The 16,980-nt window shown below is 33.7% G+C and overlaps 2 protein-coding genes across 2 annotated transcripts; both read right to left on the reverse strand.

Annotated features, from left to right (window-relative positions):
• Positions 1-5,532: 5,532 nt before the first annotated feature.
• On the reverse strand, positions 5,533-8,530 carry LOC108848345 (F-box/kelch-repeat protein At3g61590). The gene is made up of 2 exons (XM_018621681.2): positions 8,137-8,530; positions 5,533-7,240 (listed from the first exon to the last, which is right to left on the reverse strand). Exon 2 carries the CDS (start codon positions 7,237-7,239, stop codon positions 5,986-5,988), a length of 1,254 nt encoding a protein of 417 aa, XP_018477183.1. The 5' UTR covers position 7,240; positions 8,137-8,530; the 3' UTR covers positions 5,533-5,985.
• A 5,169-nt stretch (positions 8,531-13,699) lies between these two features.
• Positions 13,700-15,377, reverse strand: LOC108855713 (delta(8)-fatty-acid desaturase 1). The gene is given in 2 exon segments (XM_018629595.2): positions 13,700-14,941; positions 14,944-15,377. Coding segments are annotated over 2 exon segments (1,347 nt in total). The 5' UTR covers positions 15,248-15,377; the 3' UTR covers positions 13,700-13,898.
• Positions 15,378-16,980: the final 1,603 nt, after the last annotated feature.

Raw genomic sequence — 16,980 nt, forward strand, 5'->3', positions numbered from 1 at the left:
AAGCAAAATATTTTTTAACTAACATTTGCTTATTGTTTCTGACTTTTTGATAAAAACATGTTTAGTTTTGTTAGATTTTAAATAAAAAAAGTTTAGTTTGTTGATTTTAAACTTAGTACCAATACCTCATTGGTAGAATTCAATAAAACTATTCTGGAAGAAAAAATATAATTCATCTATTCAATTTATTTTCAATGGTTTTAGTATTTGAATGTTTTATAGTTTAAATAAGTTAATTCATTATTTTGTTCAGGCCCAAATTGGTTAATTTCCTCCTCAAAGTTTGTAAAACGTAGTATAGCGCTAACTACTAGGCTAATTACGTATAGCGCAAGCAACGAGCATTCTAAAGCAACATTTGTTTTTTCTTTTAATTTTGTTTACTTATCAACGAACATACTAATGCAAGTATGCAACAGAATTTATGAAAATCACTTCACTTATGTAACAGAATTGTCGGAGACACGAGTCGATGAGAGTTCTTAGTGAAAAAGGAGATGAGACAGAGAGAATAACATTTTCTGGTTGGTGTTCATGACGACGCACTGGAAAGATAAGGACGGGGATCATGGCTATAAGTGATTAAATTGTTTTCTTGTGAAAAAGGAGAGTCGAGAAAGAAGTTTTTTTTTTTGCTCTGGTTTGTTCTTCGTTGGTTATTTATACAACGTCATCGAGAATCTAGTGCAAAATGATTTTTGAACAAGACAGCCAAAGCACAAGATAGCTGTGAATAATCAGTGTCTCTACAGCTTGTTCTTAAGGGCTTGATATTGGATTTCTGATCTTTTAAGAGTTGACAACATTACTGAAATAAAATGTCTTCTGGGATTTTTATTGTCACTGGCAGAAATCAAGGGGTCAGACTCATGAACTAGGTCTGATACGAGAAAAGAAAGAGGATGTGAAGAGTCCTTCTGAGCAAGGGAACATGATGTGTAAAATCTGTCGCAAGGAAGGTTAACTCAATTTTCTCAAAAAAGAGAAGTTTAGTCTGCGAGTTGTTCTTGGTTGGGTTCATCGGGGTGTTTAAGTTTCAAATTGAGCAAAACATGGAGCCAAGACGTTTCTGTATGGTTGAAATCATTTTGCACTAGGTTCTCGATGACGTTGTATAAATAGACTTGGCTCCATTTAAACACCCTGTTACTTCAAGAACCAGATGCTAAGATTGCCATTCTTGCTGAGCCTTTACACTTTGATATTTCTTATGAGTTCTTTGTAGCATACTCCAGTCTCAAGACATTCCGTGAGAACCACAATTTTATTTCTTCAGTCTCATGATCTTCTATTCCCTTTCACACTACTGATCACAAGAGCTTGCAAGTTCGTCTTCCTAGTGAGATAAGCACAATCTTCTTCATTAATGTCTTCATCTAGATTTGATCCATGAGACTTCACATTGGTTGAATTGACACATATTCTCTTGGTGGAACTCGTGAAGTAAAGTAATCTTTTTATGCACCAGTAACAACACAAAAATCTCCATCATCAATGCACGTAGCTTGTCACACCTGCCACGACCAAAATTCCACTCTTTTATTATGTTCTCATTCACGACTCTTCCTCATGTCCTTCCGATACTATCCATAGCCACAAATCCATGATCTACCCGAAACAAGATTAGATCTAACACTATCTCTAGCGGGTACTCGCTCTGATACCAATTTTAAGAATAGATTTGTGGCTAGTCTATGTATTCTTATACAAATATGTTAGAGAGTAAGTATATAAGTGCATAAAGTAAAGAACACATAGAAATTTATTAACGAGGGTCGTTCCTACATCCCCGGGTCCATGTCCAGAACTCATTCACTAGAAAGATCACAATTATAATTGCTATATGGTACCAGCACACACATATGCCGACCACTCTTATCTAGAATTACAATGATGAGAGCAACTAATACTCCTTGTCCTCTTGACGAGTATAGTTTTCTATAACAAAACTACCATCTCTTAACTGGTAGGACGACGTCACACACATCCATGTGCATCTTCAATACACCCTAGACGCGTAACGCTTCCGGTCACCGTCTCGTTGTCTTTATACTCAAACGCCAAACCCTAACCAAGGAATTGGGCTTAGTACAAATCACCAAGGCCCACATAACTTCTCTTATTAATTCAAAGTCCATGTGGCTTTTGCATCACACACATCACGTATCCTCAGCAACTCACGTACCATCACGTTTTTGTTTCAGCAACACCATACCATTCTGCACATACTTGTCTTACAAGTAATCACCAAGTTCCAGCATCTATATAAAGCTCAGTCAACATAACTCAACATTTATAAATAGAGAGGAGGTCGCCTCTACTTTCTTCAAAATCATCCTGAAACACAAACAAAGCAACGAGACAGAGTTAAAAGATAGATTAATAAAGATTGTGTGAAATTGTTCCTAGGAGAAGGGCCTTCAGACACAGAGAGCAAGTGAAGATTTGAAACTCATCTGACAGCAAGGGATTACTCTATGTAATCGTTTTAGTTTTCTTTTATGCTTTGATTTGAGATTCCAACCTCTTTGTAGTTTAAAGATTTCTTTCAGTTTTCACTTTACCCTTTTACTTTTTTCTTTGTTTTCAATTTCATTTCCAAAAAAATAGTACCATGTTTAGGCGAAAGCAGAGGATCTGTCTTGGTGTTAATGATAAATATACTATAACACAATGGCGCATGGAAAATTGTGTGTGTTTCAGCAAGTGTATCTATAACCATAACTAAAGTACCAAGTGAAGGGAATGAAGAGTATATCATTATTATGGCAAAGTTGGCGAGTTTGAAGGCCTAGTATTGTATATCATTAATGGCATCACAATGTACAAGCTTAACAAATATGAAGATTTTTTTTGCATGAACCAAAATATCAGAGCCAAAAGTTTGCAGCCAAGACTGCACACTATTCAACTAATCTCACAGCACTTAAGAAGAGAGGATTACTACGCTTTGGTGATCCAGGAGCTAAAATAGGATCCCATGATCTCTCTCCAACAGAGACAGGTAAGTAATTACGAACAATCTCAATGTCTTGAGAGAAATATCTTCCATCAGGAGGATAACCGGCTTCATACACATCATCTGCTGTGCAGGCTTTGCCAATTGGTGGGCTTCAGGCCATGTACACCAAAAACTCCACAGAAAAGAAACAAAGAAGGACACGAAATCAAATGACAAGAGATGAAAGAGAGTGAGCTAAATTTACCTGAACCAAAATTGTTCAAGGATCAGTATTAGGAACTCTAATAAACTCAGCTTCCTTAACTATATAAATTATCATCCTTATAAGGTTGTTTGAGCAGATCATCCATTTGAGCTATCTAGTATGACTAAAGATCACCACCAGAAACGGTGAGCTATCTAGTATGATGATCAAATACGTCATATTTATCATGTGGATGCAAGTCATAGTCACCATACAGTATGCTAAGGTTAAATCCTGAACCCATTAACCAATATTGTCATGCTTTTGTGATTCATTTTCTTAACCTTTTCATTTCAGGTTACTCCAAGCAGTAACTCAAGTAGAAGAAATGAGCCAGAGCTCTTTCATATCATCAATGTGGTTATCTTAAATCATCTCCATCAAAGCCTAATTGTTTTTGGGAATTCGGCCAAAAAAAATCCTGAACTTTTCAGGAATTACCAAAAGAAACATGAACTTTAGGACTGACAAAAAAAAACATAAACTTTTCATTAACTTTAGAATTAATTAACAACTAGCTTTTGACCCGCGCGCCCGCGCGGGTGTTTATTCTTTATAATCATATTTTAACTTTTCAAAATTCGATAAATTTATTTATTTTTATATTAGTTATGTTATAGTTTCATACATTTTTCGTGTTTGACATTGGTGTGTCTTGTCCATGTTATTAGCCTTAATTTATAAACTATGAGATTGAGTTTTTTTTTTATTGTGCTTTTATTTAGTTTATTTGGTAAATTACATTGTAAAGTATTAGAGTTTTAGGTATACTTGTTGGTTTTATTAAATTATATTATAAATGTTTTGTTTTAAAGAATATAAACTTAGAATTTTTCATTCACTGTTATATATCATATTTTTCTCTTATATATCATATATGTGTTCTCATGTAATTAATGTTTTTTTACATACGATCATATAAGTAATCAAGTATATTATATTTTTTTCCAACTTAATGTCATTTAAAAAATAATAATTTAAGTTGGTGTTTAAAATTTGGTATTTTTCTTATTTATATATATATATTGAAATCATTTTTATAATGGTTATTAAAAAGTATCTTAGTAAAAACACTTTTTGAATATATGTATATCTTTTGAATCAATTTTTGATATAAATCAATTTTAAATTATTAATTTGATTTGAAAAATGTCTATAAAGTTAAATTACCTTTTCATGATTATTTTAGAAAAAAAATTGTTATTAGATTGGTTCATTTCGTATATTTTAAATCAGGTTCATATATATAGTTTTCTTAATATAATGGATTTCCAATTTTTATTAATAACATAACCTATTTTTTAGTTAAGATAAGAGATTTAGATCTGGCACAATAGATTATCACATAATTAGGAATAAATAGCATTTTAAAAATTGAAAGTAATATACAGATTTTGTTAGTAAGATAGAAATAGTTTTAGTTAATTTCATAGCTTAAAAATAGGATGTATTTGGTAAGTTCTTGATTGTTGACCACGGAAATATATGATGTTTAGTTTATTAAGTCAAGTAATTAATGTGGTGTGGTATGTTATTAATGATGGTTTAATTTGCGGCGAAATTCATGCTGATAACCGAATTAAATTGGTTAACTTAATGTTTAATTTAAGTTAGTGGCACTGATAGGTAATTATTAAGCAAAACTTAGGGTTAAGTACAAAATGTACTTCCCCTTTAATAGCTTAGATGTTTTCGTTGTGTTAAGTGAAACGACGTCGTTTTGAAATGAGATAAAACGACGTCGTTTTACATGATTTGAAATTAAAATCAAGTAGACCACTGGGTTCGAACTCAGGTTGTTTAGATAAAATGGCAAGGTACTTTACCACTAGCCCACATTCGTTGTATGTACTAACACATTTACTTTTATTTGGTACTGATTTTGAATATTAAAAAAATTATCTAAAAACTTAAAAAGATCTTTAAATTTTCTAAAATTGAAAAATAATTCCAAAAAAGAAAATTTTCATTTTTTCGGATTAAAAAAATCGAAAAAATATTCCAAAAAAAGTTATAAAATATTTCGAATCTGAAAACATTGTTAATTAATTATAAAGTCAATGAAAAGTTTGTGTTTTTTTTTGTCAACCATAAAGTTCATGTTTCTTTTGGCACTGAAAAGTTCGGGATTTTTTGGCTGAATTCCCAATTGTTTTTCTTTTTCTTTTGATTTGGTGTTTTAGACCTCTACTGATTTGATGGGTCAGAGTAATTGTCTGCGAGTCATTTACTTGTTTTACTGCAATTAAGACACAGAATAAAATTATTTTTGTGATAGTTTGAAACATACTATAAACATTATTTAAGGGAAAAAAACAACACTGCAGACAGAATCCATACTGATTTATATATCACATCAAATTTCAGTAAAAACTAAAAATTATGAAAGCTAATAGCCTAATACAAACTGAAATAAGTGAGACCCTTAGAGAATTATAAAATACAACAAAATAGCTGTTTTCCAGTACTTGTAAACCTAACACTGCCAAACCTGACAAATCCCATCATGAAAACAGGTCAAGTACAAAAACATACACCTTTCTATAATAGATAGCACATTTACTAACACATTATTCAAACAATTATTTACCCTCCAGGTCCAGGAACAGCAACCAGACAACCTCCAGTTTCAGAACTCTCAGATATTGTGGGCCACAATGTTTAATAAAAGACCTTAATAAAATGGTTCTTCTATTTTACCAAATCAAATTAGGATTCAACTCAAAATATATGGTAAACAAAACCATATCATCTTTTTCATCTTCTTTTTTCTTCAGAGCTACGGAGTGATCTCAAGTCTTGGTTCAAAGCAAAACCCAGTAAAGAGCTGAAGAGGGAACTTCTTAGAGACAGGACACTTCTGAGACCACTTCCAACACTTTAGCTTCATGTCAAACGTCAAAAGCGCAGGAGATCCATAGCTCTGTATGTAAAGAAGATCATCACTGCCACTACTAGCAAAAACATCATCCAACTCACCAAACCCTTGGAAGAATCTCTGAGGCATTCTCGCCATTTCTTGCCACTCTCTCCCTCCTCCTCCTCCTTCTTTCAAACACCATATCCCAATCCCTTTGATAATCTCTGGCCTATCTTGTTTCCCTATCCCTCCAACGACCACAAGCCTCTCCCTGAGGTTCATCAACCTTCCGCAGGTTAAAGAACACGGCATTGGAATGAAACTCCTCATCAAGGTTCCGCTAGATGATGATGTGGACGAGAGATCCAAAGCAATGAGGCTGTGGCGATGATCAGAGTTGCCTCCTGTGGAGTAAATCAAGAAGTAGAGAACATTGTTGCAGATCACACTCTCGTCTCCTCCTCTCCATCCGGTTAAGACATCGGTTACACTTGTTGTCCAAGTCATTGTCTCAGAGCTGTAGAGATGAATAGAGAGATCCCATTGGAAGAAATCTCCCGGAACTTGCTTTGACTTCACTATAGAAACAGAGTAACTCTGTTTTGCTCTGTTCATGGAGGTAGACAATGCTGTGTAATCAGCACTTTTGTGACCTGGTGGTTCAATGAGCCGTCTCCACTGTTTGGTGATTGGATTAGAGACGTAGATCTTGTTTCTACAGTCATTGTCCATGAAACAAACCAAACCACAAGAGGAAGCAACAAACCAATTCGATGTTTCGATGCAAGGGAGATCAAAGCTGTACCATTTCTTGAGAACCGGGTCATAGGCATAACCGGATGGATCATCAGTGGTGATGAACATGAAGTACCAAGGGCTCTGAGAAACATAGTTGTTGTTGTTGTTGTTGTTGGAGAAGTTCCATAAGAACCTTCGAGAAGATACAATCTCGTTCCATCTTTTGCAGACAGTGCCAGCTCTGAAGATGCTTGCAATGGGGAGAAAGGAGAGGATTCTTTCTAGTAAATCGTTGGGGAGAAGAGAATCCATTGCAAAGTTTTGGACTTTGGTCTCATCATCATCATCGCTCTGCTCAGAGTATGATTCTGATTCAGGAACATATGTAGTAATGTAGTTGTAAGGATAAGTGGTCCAAGACGTTTCTGCTTCCATCCTAAATCAACACAAATAATCCATAATTTTATAACCTTTTTACACATCAAACATTGAAAACTATAGCAATCAAATTAATAACAAAATAATATGATGATAATTAGTAAAAATTCAAAGTTTCCAAAATCATATCCTAAATAGAAGACTTGATTAGAGCCTCAACAAAAAGACACTCAAAACAACACAAATAGTCAAGAAAATTATAACCTTTTACAGATTAAACATTGAAAATCATAAGAATCCATTAGCGAAAGAACATCAAATAAATAACAAAACAAATATTATAAGAATACAAATTCACAAATCATATTTAAAATAGCAAACTTGATTAGAGCCTCAACAAAAGCAACAACATAGATCAACCATTTCACAGCAGAGAACCTCTTTAACTCAGATTTGGTAAGGCATAACAAAAAAAAAAAACAAATTAAGACATAACACTTTGAACCAGATTTGCTTTAGGAGACATCAGACATGCATACAGTTGCCATACATTTTTCAGACAGTAACCAAAAGTAAAAAAATAAAAATAAAATTTCAGACAGTAACCAAAAGTAAAAATGAAAAGGAAAGGTGAAAGCTTGTGTCATCCTTTCAACGTCAAATATTAAAACAGAGATATGATACCAATAGTGTTTCAAAAAAAAAAAAAAAAAAAGTGTTTCAAAAAAAAAAAAAGATATGATACGAATAAAAGACGTTTTTAGTGGTTAATTGCACATGGAATTAGGCTAAACGCTTACATCTGGTAACAGCAAAACATCATTAAATACCAAAACACATCATCAACCAAAGATTACGAACAAGGAACAGATCAATGAACCATCCAAAGAAATTAAAAAAAGCAGAAAGCTACAGTGAAATCTAAAAGAAACCCCATCTCGATTCATTACACACCTTTGGTTCTGGAAACTCGTAGGTCTCTGAATTATCGGTTTTTACGGCTTTGCGAGAGGAAATGCCGGTTTTATTGAAAAAAGACACGCAAGGATGAGATTTTTCCTTAAGAATAAAGAAGAAGGAAATGAAATGGGGTCTGTTCGTGATTTGGGATTTGTCAATGAGGAAAAGTGCTCATCAAGGACACAAGAGTGAAAGATTGAGACACAATCTGAATTTAATAGACAGAAGAGACGTTTTGGGTTTGATTGTTAATATAAAAGAAACGGACAGTGTGACAAAGGAAGACAAAAGAGAGGAGCAAGCTCAAGGAAGAGAAGAGAAGAAGAAGAAGACGTTTGCTCTATGCTGTTTTCTTCTTTTTATTTTAGTTTTGATGGGAAACGGGTTTATATAAAAAAACAATGGAATACTGTGTACCTGCGTATTGTTTACTATTTTTTTAGTATGTGAAAAGAATAATATTGTATGTAACTGTTATTTAAAGAAAAGTATTTCATGGGAACTTACAACACACACAAAAATATAATTAAAATATCCCAACACCAATAATAATGATGTCTTACTCATCAACCTGTATATTTCTTTTTAAATAGTTGCATGATTTGTTAAGCTGCGTTGTAAAGTATGCATGAAACTTTGGACCTATAGTAAATAACATAATAAAATAAATTTTAGAAAATTGTTTGTAATAATTTGTGAACTATGTAGATTATATAAATGTCCAAGGCCATTTCTGAAATTTTTTTTTATTGTAAGTACGTTGATTAAAAACATTATTTGAAGTCCAAAGTAGAAATAAGTAAATAATATAACTAAAATGTAGAAATAACATAATCCTTCAATTTATGCATTTTATTTTTATGATACTGATAACCTTTACGATAGAACTAATAAAAATAATTACCGATCACAAATTCACAATATACTTTTATTTTTATTATTTTTCTGTCACTGCAACAGTACTTTTATTAAAAACAGTATAAAGGCTGAAGCAAATTGTGTGTTTTAATTTGGAATCTTACTCCGCAACCAGAAGGATTAGCGGAAAATGGAATACTACATATATGAGGTATACCCTTTTTGTCTTTATACTTGTTTTATACATTGTCTTAGGAATTATTTTAATTTGACCATAAGTTTGATATCATTTATTAAATTTACTTTTAAAAATAATTATTTTCATAAGTACTTTGAATTTGTGATTAGAAAGAATTAAACTAATCTTTCAGTCATCTATAAATGTTTTAAAATAATTTATAGAAAAATTACAAAAAATTATAAATTCAGTCTACCCTAAAAATAATCTTTTGGCTGAGTATACTTTTGAAAAATGATAGCTAACTTAGAGTACTTTAAACAATTTCTCCTATTTTGGATATTTATATAAACATAACAAATAACTAATCAAAACATTGTATTTTATTTTCCTTTAGTAATTATACTTTGCTTTTCAAATACTGAAAGGTCTCTCTCTACTTTACTTAGCTCAGACTTCTCGCAGTTTCTTATTAGTCGCCTGCCCTTTACCTAAAACACTTACTAGATCACTAGTCAATAACAAATTAAAAATCAAACACAAATATATAACTATTTAGCATGCATGTTATATTAATCAATAAATTTCGTCATGAAGCAGAAATTAAATATATATTTGAGTACAGCTTTAAAATTAACAGAAAATTAAATATATATTTGAGTACAGCTTTAAAATGTTGATGAAGTGTATCTATATTGACTTAGCTTCAAACACTTTACCTTCTTTCTTCGGTAGAAGAACATATGCCTTTTTACCCTTTATAGTTACGTAACTACAATAATGTCCTTTCTCAAAAAGATAGAAAAAACTACAATATTTGTATCCAATATATATTAATATATTTACCATCAGTGGCTCAGATACTAAACCAAAATAATATAATCTCATTGTTGCTTTTATGCCATAGAACATTCCCAACCTCAATAATAAACTCACTCTAAATTCTATTTTATAGTTAAGTTATTTTTAATCTCACTCCAAAATTCATTCCAAAACAGAGTAATAAACATAATTACTCCAAATATGAAGTAACTCACTATTCCAAAATGGAAGTGAACTTTTTTATTTATAAAATGATTTTCTATATTTAAATATTTTTGTTTTTAATAAAATAGTATTATATTTTTTTCGACAATAAATATATTAATATTATTTTACTATATTTATTCTAAATAAATATATTAATATTATATAACTATATATTATAAAATTTACTGTTAATATTTTTTAATTATATAAATAATCATCTAATGAACTATTTTATGCAACAATATATATATAATATAAAACATAAAATATCATACATATAACAAATTAAAAGAAAAGAACCATACACAAGAAATAACATAAAATAAAATTTATAACAAAGATAATTTCTTAGTAATCCGTTAAATCACTTCTGGATACATAAAAATTATTAAAATATTGTTTAAACGATGTAGATGGAAGAGGAGCTTGCTGAGCTTGTTGAAGACTTCGATTTTGTAAAATATGTGCGTGTACGATGGTTTATTTGATTTGAATTCAGATGATTTATTTGATTTGAATTCAACTGTTAATTGTTTACTCGGTAGGTAGAATAGTGATCACTTTTCAGCATCATTATATAGCAAAACTTAATAGCCAATTGAGATTATTATGTTTGCATATAATTTATTAGGCAATTTCCAATCTAATTCCAAATACTATTTTAGTGTGATTTTATACTAACATTTTTCCAACTCAACTGTAAAAATCACAATATTTTAGTGTAACTTTAAATTTTTATCCTATTAAAACATTATTCATCCTACTAAAATACTATTCATTTATTTTATTAATAAATCATATAATTAATAAATGATAAATAAAATATTTAATGCATATAATATTATAAAAAGTTTTAATGTGAAGTTTAGTGTTATAGTTAGAGAAAACACTTATTTTTAGTGATGAAACTACACTAAAATAGTGTGGTATTGACAGTAAAATAGTGTTCATGGCTGGAGATGTTCTTGCATACTCCAGAAATATAAAACGTAAATGCTTTTTCCTTTAAATAATATTATAATTTGAAATCAAGATTTTCAAAGGTGAAATGCAACTTATTTGATTCAAATTATGTTTATTTTGAGATTGTGAATCACGCACCTAGAAAAGAAACTGTAAAAGTTGAAGGAAATATTCAGTAGTATATACCATATGCCTTTTTAATTAGTATAAATCCACTTATTAAGGCATATACATTATAGGCTTATACTATCTACTCGTGATCCATTCACTGTCTTAATTATTTCTTTAGTTTAATAGCGAATGTTTTAATATCCAAAATACTTTATGCACATGTGCCGGTGCACCTAATTACTTGAAAGAGACGAAATTCAACGAATTTTCAATAGCAAATTTGTAATAGGGATTATGATTCATAAAATATCAAGGATGTGTGTGAAATTCATAATGGCAAAAGAAAGATGTGTCTAGAGATAATTAATTAGTAGTACAAATTTGATGTCCGATTGTTTTGAAGTATAACTGAAGATGATATCTCTTGTATCGTATATAGTAAAATTATTGGCCATTTGTGATAAACACAAATCTCAAGACCATATAGAGGAACGGATCTAATAACTGTTGACCATGGCTTAGTTTTGTGCGTTTGTGTGTATTAACGTAGATCCACCAATTCCTATAGCTGTAGTGGTTTTATAAATATATGGACGTTAATTACCCACCGTCTAAAGACTAAAACAATAATCAATATTATATGAAGGTTGTTAAAGACTTTGAGTTTTTGCTAAATCCAGATACAACTTTAAGATATGAGTGGTTTAGAAAGGTTGTAGAAAGTTTTTGTTTTTGCAAATTAGTCTTAGTGCCACTGGCCACCTTTAATATTTTGGTTCTATATAACATTGGTAAAGATAGCCAAGACTAATGTAAAGGCAGTACTCAAATTGCGTTAAATAAATAATAGAATATAACAGCATTATTATTTTTGGTAAAAGAACAAGAAAGCGATGTGAAGATTGTGGAAATATCTAAATAAGATCAATATGCACTAATCAATTTGGCCTATTTGGTGGTTTCATATGAAGATATACTAGACTACACAAAAATAAAGAAAATGCATATTTATTTCTTAAAAAGAATTTGTTAAAATATAGGATAAAATGACATGGTGGCAAATACTAATTTGTCTTTTATGGTCATGGACCGGCCTTGTTCATTTTGCCAAAGTACCTTTGTGCACATTGAGTCACTTATTCTTTACACTATGGAGCAAATCCACTCAGACATGCACACAAATGCATTTTTATTTCCCATGAATTATAAACTAGTGTAAAGATACTATTTGCACACTTCATAAGATGTCTCAGCTCAAAAGTGATGCTAGTGGTAAGCTATTCGACCACACGGTTAAATACGTACGTGAGCCAACTCAATTACGCTTTTCACTAAGCTAGTTAGATTTGTGAATTACCAGCATATACTGTAAATAAGGTATCGTAACATTTATAAAAGCTGCGAAGTAAAAATAATGTAAAAAGAGAAATGATTGTTTAAGTGGAGTAACTTATTGCTGTTTCATTTGCTTATCATGTTTTTCTCCTTGGCAGCAAACGGTAGTGGACCAAACTTAGAAGTCATACTTATCATGATGATGTTCTCTTCTTCTGTTCCACATTTTGTTGTTCCCTTTTTTTACTGTTTGTCAACCACGTTTCCAGCTTATATACCTCTCCTCTTATCTCTCTTTTTAGTTTTAGAAAATGACTTGTCCTCTACGGAAAAATCCTCAGCAACATGAGGTAATTAAGTTAACAATCGCGTATATAACCTTACTTCGCCGGGGAGCATGAAGACAAAGAGAAGTACATGTTTACAAAATAAAGCTCAAATTACTTTCAGCTGACCACTGATTGTTCCTTTTGCTCCGCTATCTTGGCCACAGCTCCTTTCTCAATTGTTCGGTGACAAGCTCCCGAGGATCTTGCAAATTCAAGATTTGAGCAAATGAGATTTAAGGTTTGTAACCAAATCACAGATTACTAGAAAACCATAAGCAATGCATACTGTCTTGAAAACATGAACTAGTTCAGAAAGTTAAAGCTTTAATCTCCTTTTTCTCATCCCAAACCTTAGAAGACCAGGCATTCTCTGTGCTCTTGGGCTTTCTGACCATTACAGCATCCCATATTCCACAGGCTTGGGGACTTGTCAAAGTGGTGCATATAGCTAGGCCCATCATTCGAATATCAAAGATGATATACGCTAGTTTGCTTACCTGAAAAGTATGACAAAAGCAAAATACCCCACATCCTTGCACCGTTTCGGACCACACAATTATTACAAGACAGTTGATCTTTTAACCTTATAATAACATCAGTGACATCAAATAACACCTATACGAAATGATGTAACACAACAACATTGAAAAAGCATAACCACAAAGTCACATGTATTAAAAACAGCCATGTGAACAGACAAATAACAATAAGCATAACCACAAAGTCGCATGTATCAAAAAAAAAAACAGCCATGTGAACAGACAAATAACAATATATATAATACGAAGAGTTATGTAAAATAAATTAAATCTCGATTCAACTCAATCTAAAACAGCTCTTCCATAGAAACAACACGAGTTGTTAAAAGATACAAAAGAAAAATATAAATAAAACACATGATGATAATATGATCAAAACAAAACAAGAGCTGTTTGTTTGATTTTGAAGTCAACTTAGCCATGAGTATTCAAAGCTTCCCAGACCAAGTTCTTAACCACAGGATTAGCCGCATCTCTAGCTTGATAAGCAGCTTTCTTCAAAGTCCTAATGGTCCACACATTAGCCTCCCACCAGGAGAGACTCCTATACTGAAGGTTATGCTTCTTACAAAGCTCTTGAACCACAGGAGACACTCTCCTTAGATGACAACGTGGCAGCCTAGGGAACAAATGGTGCTCTAGCTGAAACTGCAACCCACCAAAGAACCAATCCATGTAGGAAGTACACGAGATATCCAGCGTCCCAGCTGTTTGCTTCTCGAACCAGTCGTTACCCGTAGGTGGACCCATGTAGACATCAGCCGCAAAATGGTTAAGCGTGAATTGAATATGCTGAAGGGCCGTGACCGTGAAGCTCGTCAAAACGAAGAAGAATCTCTCAGGCCAAGTTGGTAGACAAGAGACCAAGAGCGGGAACCACGTCCAGAACACCAAGATTCCGGCTAAGTTGAGAGCACGGTCAGGGAACTCACGCTTCGAGAAGAGGAGAAGGAACGTTTGGATAAAAAGGTTGATCCTACCGAAGCACATGACCGGGTAATAAGTAAAGTGCTGGTAGCTTACGAGGAACCTCGCGAGCGGGTCGAACGTGAGCTTCCGATCGTAGAAACGTGACGTCATGGAGCTGAAGAACTTGGAGGAGAGGGCGAAGACGGGGATGTGCTGCACGTCGGGGTCGTAATCGAGGCTGTTGCAAGAGAGGTGGTGAGCGTTGTGGGTCCACTTCCACCAGGCGATGGAGATCCCGGTGATGCAGTTGCCGGAGAGGAGCTGAGCGAACTTGTTGTACGACTTGTTCTTCATGATGACGTAATGCCCCGAGTCGTGGCCGATGTAAGCGCTCTGCATCCAGAGGAGACCGAGCAGCGCGGCGGCGATCTGGTGGGCGACGACGGAGGTGCAAGCCAGAACGCCGTAGAGCACGGCGGCGAACAGGGCGGCGACGAAGGTTAAGGTGTAGAGCGTGACGTGTTCTTTCTTCTCGAAGAGGCCGAGTTGCGGAACTCGGCGGCTAGGCGGCGGTAGTCGCGGGAGATCTCGGAGACCTGGGAGTCTCCGATGTGGTAGCCGGTGAAGAGGCTGTTGAGGTGGTGCCACGCGGTCCCGGGGTGGAATGCGATGAAGGCGTCGGTGACGTCTTGGCCGGCGAGGTTGAGGATCAAGGCTTCGCCGCCGGGATGGGATTTGATCCAGTCGGAGACGTCGTAGACTTTGCCTTGGATCGCGATCCAGAGATCTCCGGGTTTGTTGTGTTTGCTTAGATCTTCTTTTGTAATGTACTTTTTCTCCGTCTGTTCCGCCATTGATGAGATCGGAGATAAGAACAGAGAGAGAGGGAGAGACAGGGGAGGGATCTCTCTCCGGTGACTCCGAATTTGAATCGAATGGAATCGAATCCTTCTCTCTCTGCGCTGCTGGTCTTTTTATGCTTCGTTATATATTTATGGTAATAATTGAAAGCGAATATCTCGGGACCACCGGAAGTACGTGGCTAAGCGTGGAAGACAGAACGCGTGTTCTAGATATTTTGTCTGAATGTCTATGTCTGTTATCACCATCGGTTGCTGTCCGTTAATTTTTTTTTGCATTTGTCTACGCTGTTCCCATTAAAAATTGTCAACCTAAAAAAAGGTATAGGAGCAGAATCACCACCAAAGGCCAAAATCTATGTGTTTTAGGCTTTAGCATATGTGTTGACATGATACATAAATTTGGGAAAATCTTTTTAATATAAATTCGAGTATTTAATTTTTGGCAACAATATTTTCATGACTTTTGCATATTTCATTTATGTGGCACCATCCCTGTTGTCTAACTGCCCTCCAAAACTTGGTCTGGAAGACACACAGCTGTGTTCTCTTCGAGATTTTTTTTCCTGTTTTATTGTTAAATCGTAAAGTTGCTTTTTCCTCATTAAGATAACGAGAGCTCAAATATATTGGATTTTACTTCAGAGACATATATATTTGTCTCTTTTTCTCAAACAAAACATTCATTTGTCTTGTTTTCAAGTGAGATTCTCTACAAGGTGAAGGACAGAAAAGGTCAGATACTAGTAAACTATGGTGACAAAAATATGTATTACAAATCAAATAGCAAATGAGCGGCAAATTAAAGACTTCTTTTGTTAAGGAATATATAAAGAAAGCTGGACAACCAGTGGCAGGGGCCAAGGCAGGGCAACAACTGAGGGGGCACGTGCACCCATAAAATTATCAAACTTTTAAAATTTAGTATGTGAATTCATAAAGATTCAGCTATGTGCACCCATTGATATCTCACATTTAATCTTAATTTTATCACCAGTGGTAAGGTGATTATTCACTTTAACATATAGAAAGTTCTAATGAAATCTTTTTAAAAACTAAATACGTCATGTATTATGAAAATGTGTTATACAGAAAAATGGTATTTTGGATATAAACGTTTTAGAGAAGTTGACAAAAAAAAACGTTTTAGAGGAAAATAGTTTTTATTGTGCCTATGGGCTCATGATGGGCCAACTGTTGGATTGTTTAAATTTCGATTGTTTAAATTTGGACGATTTATACAAGTGTCGGCCTTGATGTTCAAAGCCATCAGTAATAACTGCTACTGAGTGGTTTCAAAACGTAAAGACGAGACAGAAATGCCCCAAGACTCAAAGCAAAACGTGAAGGCTCAAGGGGAAAAGAAGAGACAGAAAGAGAGGGATTACTTCACCATAAATTCTCTAACCGAACTTGGTCTTGACTCTTGAGGGAAGCAAGATGGATCTTAGAGAGAAACTTTTCATGGAAAACTATGTAGTGTTTCTTCAGCTCCTTAAACGTCTTCTCTACAACTGGATCCACCTTGTCCTCATGTTGTCTTTTTTTTTTTCTTGCCTCATGTTTCTTGTACATCTCATCGGTACCGTATGCAACACCACGAAACCTTTTTTTCCACACGTACGCACATAATAATTTCAAAAATCTGAAAATTCAAAACATTTAAGCAACTTCAAAACTTATAATCAAGGTACAAAATACTTACACTACATATGTATACAAGAGTC

The sequence above is a fragment of the Raphanus sativus genome, chromosome 4, assembly GCF_000801105.2.
Source record: "Raphanus sativus cultivar WK10039 chromosome 4, ASM80110v3, whole genome shotgun sequence".
Taxonomy (NCBI): domain Eukaryota; kingdom Viridiplantae; phylum Streptophyta; class Magnoliopsida; order Brassicales; family Brassicaceae; genus Raphanus; species Raphanus sativus.

Excerpts from the sequence above, each read along its gene's own strand:
- LOC108848345 (XM_018621681.2), bottom strand. The coding sequence starts at position 7,239 with ATGGAAGCAGAAACGTCTTGGACCACTTATCCTTACAACTACATTACT.